This window comes from Electrona antarctica, assembly GCF_951216825.1.
Source record: "Electrona antarctica genome assembly, chromosome: 3".
NCBI classification, from domain to species: Eukaryota; Metazoa; Chordata; class Actinopteri; order Myctophiformes; family Myctophidae; genus Electrona; species Electrona antarctica.
Window position 1 is genome coordinate 22,816,390 of NC_136808.1, and position 9,849 is coordinate 22,826,238.

Consider the following 9,849-nt stretch of genomic DNA (forward strand, 5'->3'; position numbering starts at 1 on the left):
TCCAACATGCCAGTATAGGGCAGTAAGGAGGGAGTTACAATAGTCAAGTTTTGATATCCAAAATATGCGACAAGGAAGGAGGAGTGCTATAAGGATGTACATTAAGTGATAAAAGGAAAGAATAGTGCTTGGGTGAGTTTTCAGACTGCAGTGGAAAATAGGCAGTGCAGTTCTGACTGGGGGGAAATCAGGGGTCATTCCACAGCCTGGGAGCCAGGAGGGAGAAGAGTCTAGAGCGCACTTTAAGTATGTGATGCCCTCTGTGTCATTCATGATGAAATATTCATATTCTACATTGAATCGAAAAGCCAGTGTGTGTGGGATGTGGGTGGGGGACCATGTGTGAGGGAAACAAGAGAGCATGCATGTCAAACAGCAAAACAGACCCTCGCGAGGAGAGAGGTGTAGGATCTCACAAAGTCACATTTAGAAGATCATTAAGGCAGAAAGAATGTCATAGTGGCTCTCTTTTTAATGTAAAGGACCCCCAAATTGACCTATATTTGGCAGCGGACCCCCATGATCTGTTTGTGCCAGGGACGGTGAGGCACCGTGGGGAACCACTCTGAAGAGTAAGATTTATGTAAAAAAGAATAAACAAATGCTCCGATCACAGCGCGTTCCTTTGTGCCATGCTGTGGTCGGGGACCAGGGGTCCTTGAGGGGGTTCCAAGGGAGCCCCCATGCAGCTAAATTATTGATAGGAACCAAATGGACCCTTACAACTCTGATTGATTGATTGATTAATTGATTGATTGAAATATTTATTAACAGTTTGCAGAATTACAGTACATTTTAAGCACAAACTCAATACAAAGACTGTTAACTGTGAGTGGACGACCCAATTAAGCATTACACTTGTTTACAAGAGGGTCCACCATGTTCAATTCATCAAAACATTTAGAGACGTACAAATAGACACTTCTATATAGTCAAAGAACAGAACAGGAATTCATCATAGAGGTAAAAAGGGAAAATAGACATATACAGTGAGGGGGAAAAAAAGGGGGGGCCAGTTTCGAATAGCAGCCGTCCGTAGGTGCCCTTTGAGAGCGGTTTTGAAGGAGTCAAGGGATTTGCATGTCTTAATGACTGTTGGTAGGGTGTTCCACATTTTGGTGGCATAGGAGCGAAAATAATTTAGTCCCTTGTTTGTGCCGAATCTGGGTTGTACATGGTTCGTTGCACTCCCTCTGGTGTTGTGGGTGTGGACTTCGTTAACATTAAGGAAGTATCTAGACAGGTACATGGGTATCTTGGTGGAGTATCGAATCTTGTGGACCAGACCCATTGCAAGATGATGTACTCTGTCGTCGACCCTAAGCCATTCCAGTCTGTCAAAGTGGGCAGGGGTGAGGTGGGTTCGAGGGTTGAGAGTATATAGATTTGTGTATTGAAGTATAGCTGAATATGTCAGCCAGGCATCATAGGCTACATTTGGAAAATATAGCCTATGTGGCTGAACATTAGTGGAGAACGGATAAACCACTTTTTGCTTAAGTTGTCCTGGAAGCAAGGCAAAATGAGATCGCAGTAAAATCTAATGATCTACCCATATTTCAGGATGTCTTCTATCAATTGAAATGATGAGTAAGCATCTATGACAAAGGTCCATGAAAATATGACCTGGTCATGTGGCTCACTTTGCCCCAGGTAAGTGGTACGTTGATCCAAGTCGAGGGGTAAGTTGAACCACATGATATTTTAATGTTAATAGCTTAAACTTGAACAGATAATGTATTCACTTATTGATAATAATATAATAACAGTTTTCCCTATTGCAAATAGTCTTATTTATGTGTTTATTTATTATTTAAACAATATCAAGACAATTAAATAAAGTTTGTTATTCAGAACCTTATATTTGCAATATTGTTAATACAATATTGCAAACTTCTCTTAAATGAGTATGTACATGCAAATTAAAGGCCATTCAGTATAATTTGAGTAGCAAAGACTTAATAAAAAAAATATGAATAGTGATTCCCATTGACTCAATTTACCCCCGGACATTGGTTCATTTTACCCATAGACACCAATTTAGAAAACAATGCTAGAATAAGCTACTTCAGACAATTTATTTGCTAAATGATTCACATGGTTCTATCCATTGGCAAATCATCAACGTGTATGATATTACATTTTAGACCTAGGTACATTTTGCTTTGAAGATTTTCTACTTTCCCCGTGTGCTTCCCAACTTCACAGCCAGGTGTAAATGATGGATGCTTACTAGATTTAAGGTCACATGGCAACACAGTTTTCTAGTTTTCTAGATAAAGGGGGTGGTTCAACTTACCCGCTGACTCATCTTACCCCGTTCTCCCCTATATGAGGGAAATGGATTATTTTGGTGTTTTTGACTTTTCATATTGTGATTATTCTGTGACGTGTCTTGTCTTATGTGCTGCCTGTCATGTTAGTGCTGTTTAGTGCTATTTACATTTTTTTTAAATAAAAACATTGAAACGGCAATAAGGGGGAGCGAGCTACAGGACTGAAATGCAGGAGCAGAAGAAGTGAGTGGTGCAACTCCGTGTGGGGGTCCCCGGAAGTTCCAGGCCCACAGGATGTGGCCAGGGTGCCGGTGCGAGCCGCCCCGCATCCGAAATTGTCCAGAAATGACAGAGTTACTGTGTGGGGGTCCCTGGAACATCCATACCCCCAGGAACGTGCCCAGGGGGGCGGCCTAGTTCCGGCGAGCCGCCCCGCGTCCGAAATGGTTGAGAAATGACAGAGTTACCATGTGGGGGTCCCCGGGGGTTCCCTCTACTGTACTGTACTGTACTGTACTCAGAGTAATCTAGTAAGAGAGTAATGACACTCCCGTTGACTCTCATTGTAACAATGGAATGCGGAAGTGCTCATTCTATCTCAATGGAATAGTTCCAGCCATAGGAGCAATGTTTGGAACTATCGCCCATAGGTACCCGCTTTGCGGCGAGATCAAAGCGTGTCACCACTCTCTTACTAGATTACTCTGACTGTACTGTACTGTCACTGTACTGTACTCAGTGTACTGTCACACCCGAAATCATCATATACAGTTAGTGTGTGTATGTTAGGCTGCGCAACAGTGACACTTGGTGGTGATGGAAACTAACCAAACGCTATTTTCGTGCTCGGACACAGCCAGCCAGCCAGCCATGGACACAGCAACACCGCCACACTACACCCACATAGCTGTTTTATGATGAATTCCTGTTCTGTCTATAGAAGTGTCTATTTGTACGTCTCTAAATGTTTTGATGATTTGAACATGGTGGACCCTATTGGAAACAAGTGTAATGCTTAATTGGGTCGTCCACTCACAGTTAACAGCCTTTGTATTGAGTTTGTGCTTGAAATGTACTGTAATTCTGCAAACTGTTAATAAATTCTTCAATCAATCAATCAATCAAGTCAACTAAAGAGAACAAGTCCAGTGTTGCCATGTCCGCTTATTATAAGCGACTTTGGGCTTGTTTTTCTGTAAAATAGCTTGTTGGTAGTTGCGGTTTTTTGGGGGCTTGTTTCTAGACTCTCTAGAGTGTAGTTGCTTATTTAGGCATGTTTCCTAATGTTGTTTTAAACCAGTGATTCTCACACATTTTCATGTCAAGGACCCGCTGATTAATGTATTTGTCCTGCCGCCAAATGAAATAAAGACCCTCTACATCTAAAAAATATTTTGCCAGCCAGGAACCCCCATACAAGATTTGTGTTGTTAAAATGTTTCAAAGAATATTCAATATTTTGTCACATTTTATGTTTTCCATGATTGTTTTTAAAATAGCCTAGTTAGATTAAGTAGTCAGGCTTCTTTTGGGCTTGTGGTTTTCACAGACCTGGTCGCTTATCTCCCCCCACGCAATCTGGCAACACTGTACAAGTCTCGCGTTACTTGGTGGTGGTATATAAAGACGTGTGGCCTCTCTACTCGCTCTTTCTTGTTCTCTTAGCGGTGAAGGTGCAACAGTGATCGGTCGTCCCTTATCTGGGTTCATCCGACACCCTCACCACCACAACCAGTGACAACCTGCAGAACCAAGCGTCTACTTCATCAACATGCCTCCCAAATTCGACCCCCTTGAGATTAAAGTTGGTACGTTTGATTGAGAGATTTTTGTTTTTAGGAGTATTTTTCTAAAGTCAAGATGGCGGCCGCGTCTGGTCTGCGCTCAGTGCGCCCGCCGCACATGACGTTTACACCAGAACGTGGAAAGGGATGGTGTGTTAAGGTTTATTTTATTAATAAAACATTATGTTTTATGTACTGACGGCCACGTTAATGAGACGTTTTATCTGCCGTTGTACAGGACCTACTAGGTAAGTAAAGCTGCGGACCACGTGGGGTCTGTCTGAGCAGCTCGGGACTCAGTCACGTTAGCATTAGCATCCTAGCGCAGTAGGTTTTCAACCAGTTTCATATCAAGGTCTATTTATTGGGCTTTTGAGCCACCGACCACCATCTAATGCCATTTAGCCTCAGACACAACTAAAGAATATTTTGTTGGCAAACGTTTTATCAAAAATAACAATTCTTCCACATTCTCTAATTGTGTAGACTTGTAAATTAAGTAATGCCAGATGTTAAACAATAACGCTTGAGAGCGTGAAATATGTTTATGTTCTCAAGAGTTAAAAATCTTAAAGGGATTTGGTTACCAACTCCATCATTTAGCTGGGCAGTGGGCACCACCTGGAACCCCCTCAAGGACCACTGGTGGTCCCTGTACCACTGGTTTTGAAAACCACTAAGGTGTAATTTTTACTTTTTTCACATTTACTAGAGATAATTATAAACCGTATGAACATGTCGTTACGTTCACATTTGATGAGTGTGGAATCACACTAGGTCCTTAGACCGTGTATTTATTATAACCATTTGACTGAGCCCAGAGTTACTGCAGCGACGGACATTTCTGAGCAGCGAGCGACACCTCGTGGTTGTCATGCAACATGAGTACTGTTAAATGGTGTCATACTAGCATCCCGACGCTTACTAGAAATCAAGATGCGTTATTTGTATGCACATTTATGATTTGCGGGGTAAACTTAAAAGTGTGGGTTAAATGTATTTTTGCTTGAAGGTCCATGGTTAAAATGGCAATAAAATAAAGTTAAAATAAGCAGTCTGATTGTGGCTTAAACTCTGTCAAAAAACAATTCACATTTTCTTTTGACAAATGACTAATGGCAAAAAAATGTTAAACTCACTTAACGAATTAGTAATGTGAATATGATTATCAAAATGGGTTTGAAGCACTTTAATTTCACTCTGCTATGAAAAAGCTATGCAAAACTAAATTCCCACAAGACAAATCTCATGCTCTGCCATGAATTACAAATATAATCGTTTATCCCCAACGCAAAAAAAAATCATGTACTAGAAAACTGGTGAGGATTGAGAAATGGGCTTTTCTGTGACTTTGGTCTACTCTAGTAGTTTTCAACCCTTTTCATAATCCAGGCCCATTTATTCAGCGTTTGAGCCACGGACCACCATTTGATACGATTTAGCCTTGCAGACCATTCATAATTGGTTTGATAAGATTTTGTCCACAATTCAATGCTTTATTGATTAAAAGGCAAACGTTGACAAATAACGATTCTACATTCTCTAATTGTCTAGGCTTCTTGTAAATTAAGTAATGCAGATGTTAAACTAAGCATAAAATGAAACCAAATGTGGTTACTCCATTTAGCTGGGGACCACCTGGAACCCCCTACAAGCTCATGGCAGGGCACAGAGTGCTGTGCTACGAGCCTGTACATCTATTTTTGAAAAATGTGGTGCAAATCTCTGAATATGCGTTCTTTAACTCAAATCTTTGCTTCTTGGGGGGGTCCCTGGAACATATTTTCAGATGGGGGGTCTGCGGCCAAATGCAGATTTTAGTCAACAGGGTAAAGTTGAGCACCACTGACAGGTTTTTCAGAACTTTTAGGATTTAGAAGCCTTTTTCTTTTAATCTGCGTCTGGTCTAAAAGGGTAAAACCATCCGATGCAGTCATGAGTGCATAGATATGCTGTAGGTTACCAATACTGTATTGTGTGGATCATGACTTGGGATGCTTGTCTTGACTTTTGGCATTAAGGCTTGAACATAAGTGAATAATGGAACAATCTGGTAAATTATGAAAATGACATCACTTGACTGCGCTATAGCCCTTTAAAACCATCATGATGTGATGTCCGAAATGCCTAGTTTCATATCGCATATATTGCCCAGCTCTAATGTTTAAAGGTCATGCAAGTGATTTTGAAATCTCTATAAATCTCTCATTGCTTTTAGAGTGTTTGTTCAGTAACAGGAGTCCATGTGTCCAGATTTGTATTAATCTGAAACTGGGATAGGGCCTACCAATTTTAAACAATAATACGTGTGCTCTATCGGTCATCTGGTTTTGTAATGCATTTTATGTATTGTATGGCAGCCTCCCGCCACTATGCCTGTCTGTCAGAGTGACTGAGTATAATCCAGTGGAGGCTCAGATAGACCCAGCTCTAGGAAGCAGGGCTGCCTACATCAATGGGCAACTCTGTGCCGAAAGGCCTGGAACACCCATTGTCGTGCACGTGATTTTGAAATTTTTATAGTGAGAGTACTCATTGCTTTTAGAGTTTGTTCAGTAACAGGAGTCCATGTGTCCAGATTTTTATTAATCTGAAACTGGGATAGGGCCTACCAATTTTATCCAATCAGCGTAGAGAATGCAGTCAGGATACAGATTAAACGAGTGGAATTGTTGTACACTAAGTACAGAACCATCTTGTGAGGGTTTCAGGTACTATCAATGGTTTGAGGTAACATTCACCTATCAATGCATAAATGTAATCTGGCAATTGTATATTTTTTCCAACAGTGTACATGAGGTGCACAGGAGGAGAGGTTGGAGCTACATCAGCCCTGGCCCCCAAAATTGGACCACTGGGTCTGGTGAGTTGCACTTAACATAATTTAATATGAAACCGATAGCCTCCCGCCACTATGCCTGTCTGTCAGAGTGACTGAGTATAATCCAGTGGAGGCTCAGATAGACCCAGCTCTAGGAAGCAGGGCTGCCTACATCAATGGGCAACTCTGTGCCGAAAGGCCTGGAACACATTCATGACAGGAACCCCCTTTTGGTGTTTTACGCATTATGTTATACTTTAGGTATTGAAATAGCAGATCTACAAGCTCATAGCGCGGCACCGAGCTTGTAGGTCTGCTATTTTTGAGAAAATCGTGAAATGTGGTGCAAATCTTTGAATATATAAAAATTAAAAAACACTGGAGATCAAGGTCTCTAGACTACATGTGGGTGTGGCGTTAAGGACAATTTAGTTTTGTAAGACTTTTATCTTAACACATTTGGGGGATTTATGTGAACAGTTTGAAAACGAGGCCCTCGCTCCTGTGCTGTTTTTCAGTCTCCCAAGAAAGTTGGTGATGACATCGCCAAGGCCACCGGTGACTGGAAGGGTCTGAGGATCACGGTCAAGCTGACCATCCAGAACAGGAACGCAGCGGTACGTAGAAACATGGATGCTTAGTTCTCATCTTCTGAGCTCTTCCATTATGCATCCATCCATATAGGTATTCTTGGTTCAGAGTGAATCAAGAATCTTTCTGGAATGATGCTGACTCTTATGGAGCTTGACTAGTTTCCAGCATGATGGCAATTTTTGTTTGTTTTCTGTGTTAGATTGAGGTGGTTTAAAATGTATTGATATGGTGCTAGTTATTTCCTTTCAATTATAAGGGTAGGCCTAATTTCTGGTTTTGTAGTGTATTTTATGTATTGTATGGCAGCCTCCCGCCACTATGCCTGTCTGTCAGAGTGACTGAGTATAATCCAGTGGAGGCTCAGATAGACCCAGCTCTAGGAAGCAGGGCTGCCTACATCAATGGGCAACTCTGTGCCGAAAGGCCTGGAACACCCATTGTTTCACACTTTGTGCCTCTGTGGGGATGGGGAGCTAAAACATTTGGAATTCAATTAAGCACATGCAATTTCTGGAGCTTGACTAGTTTCCAGCATGATGGCAATTTTTTTTGTTTTCTTAAATTAAGCACATGCAATTTCTGGAGCTTGACTAGTTTCCAGCATGGTGGCAATTTTTTTTTGTTTTCTGTGTTAGATTGAGGTGGTTCCATCTGCCTCGGCACTGATCATCAAGGCCCTGAAGGAGCCTCCTCGTGACAGGAAGAAGGTCAAGAACAGTAAGTTCAACACTAGCACTTTGAGATCATTAATAATTGGTGGTTATATTTGAAATGTATTGACATGGGGGGGTAGGCCTAATTTATACTATGTTGAACAATAATGCGTGTGCTCTATCGGTCATCTGGTTTTGTAATGTATTGTATGGCAGCCTCCCGCCACTATGCCTGTCTGTCAGAGTGACTGAGTATAATCCAGTGGAGGCTCAGATAGACCCAGCTCTAGGAAGCAGGGCTGCCTACATCAATGGGCAACTCTGTGCCGAAAGGCCTGGAACACCCATTGTTTCACACTTTGTGCCTCTATGTGGGGATGGGGAGCTAAAACGTTTGGAATTAAATTAAGCACATGCGATTTCTCTTTGAATATGACACGTTGAAGTTTTAACAGTTTTCTTTGCTTACAGTCAAGCACAGTGGGAGTGTGACCTTTGACGAGATTGTGACCGTTGCTCGTACCATGAGGCATCGCTCCATTGCCAGGGAGCTCTCTGGTACGTAAAATGCTCTTTTCATTAATTTATGTTTAATATATAATTTTAACTTTTAATGAACAAGCAGACAAGTAAATATAAAATACACAAACGGAACTTCAATTTATGAGCTACTTAAGCTATATTCATAAACGCAGCCTATCTACAAGCTGTTGGCGTAGCGATGCATTGCATGCTTGTTAGATCTGCTATTGTGAACATTTTGAATCTTGGAAAAGTTCAGCTATGATGATCGGGAAACCGGCTGCATCAGTTACAATAAAAATCAAAAAGTCGTAATTAATCCATTCTGGGCGGGAACCGCTTTTGCTGTTTTAAGCATTGTTATACTTTAGCTATTGAAAAATAGCAGATGTACAAGCTCATAGTGCGGCACAGAGTGCCACGCTACGAGCTTGTAGGTCTGCTATTTTTGAAAAATGTAGCTCAAATCTTTATATATATATATTCTGTGAACATTTTAACTAAAATCTTAAACCACTGACATAAACATGAGGTTTTTCAGAAAACTGTCAGGATTTAGAAGACATTTGTATAATCGAGCTCAGGTCTAAATTGGTTAATCAGGCTCTAGTATTTTGTGGACCATATGACTGAGCCTCCCGCCACTATACCTGTCTGTCAGAGTGACTGAGTATAATCCAGTGGAGGCTGAAATTGACCCAGCTCTAGGAAGCAGGGCTGCCTACATCAATGGGTAACTCTGTGCCGAAAGGCCTGGAACATGAGTTTCTCAGAAACAAACAAACGGCAGGTAGTTTGGTTAAAGTCTAATCTTGTCTTAAATCTTCTCATCCTTCAGGAACCATCAAGGAGATTCTTGGTACCGCCCAGTCTGTGGGCTGCACCATTGATGGCCGTCCTCCTCATGATGTCATTGATGACATCAATGCTGGCAAGGTTGAGTGCCCATCGGAGTAAATGGGAGAGCAAAAATAAATTTGTTTACAAAACTTGACCATACTGTGTTAAAGGCTTTTTATTCATTTTAATACCAGTGACATCAAGTGAACATTTTACGGCTGGACATTCTTGTTCATATTGGGGTTTAATTTAAAGCCAGTGATATCAAATGGACATTTTATAGAGCACAAGTCTGATGTAAATATCAGTAGGTGCGAAGTCCTAAGTATTTGCATTGTAATCCTCATAGGGGTATTTTA

At 41.3% G+C, this 9,849-nt stretch overlaps 1 protein-coding gene across 1 annotated transcript; it reads left to right on the forward strand.

The window, feature by feature from the left end:
• Positions 1 to 3,914: 3,914 nt before the first annotated feature.
• rpl12 (ribosomal protein L12) lies at positions 3,915 to 9,644 on the forward strand. The gene is made up of 6 exons (XM_079496714.1): positions 3,915 to 4,084; positions 6,850 to 6,923; positions 7,400 to 7,498; positions 8,111 to 8,192; positions 8,600 to 8,686; positions 9,489 to 9,644. Exons 1-6 carry the CDS (start codon positions 4,048 to 4,050, stop codon positions 9,605 to 9,607), a joined length of 498 nt encoding a protein of 165 aa, XP_079352840.1. The 5' UTR covers positions 3,915 to 4,047; the 3' UTR covers positions 9,608 to 9,644.
• Positions 9,645 to 9,849: the final 205 nt, after the last annotated feature.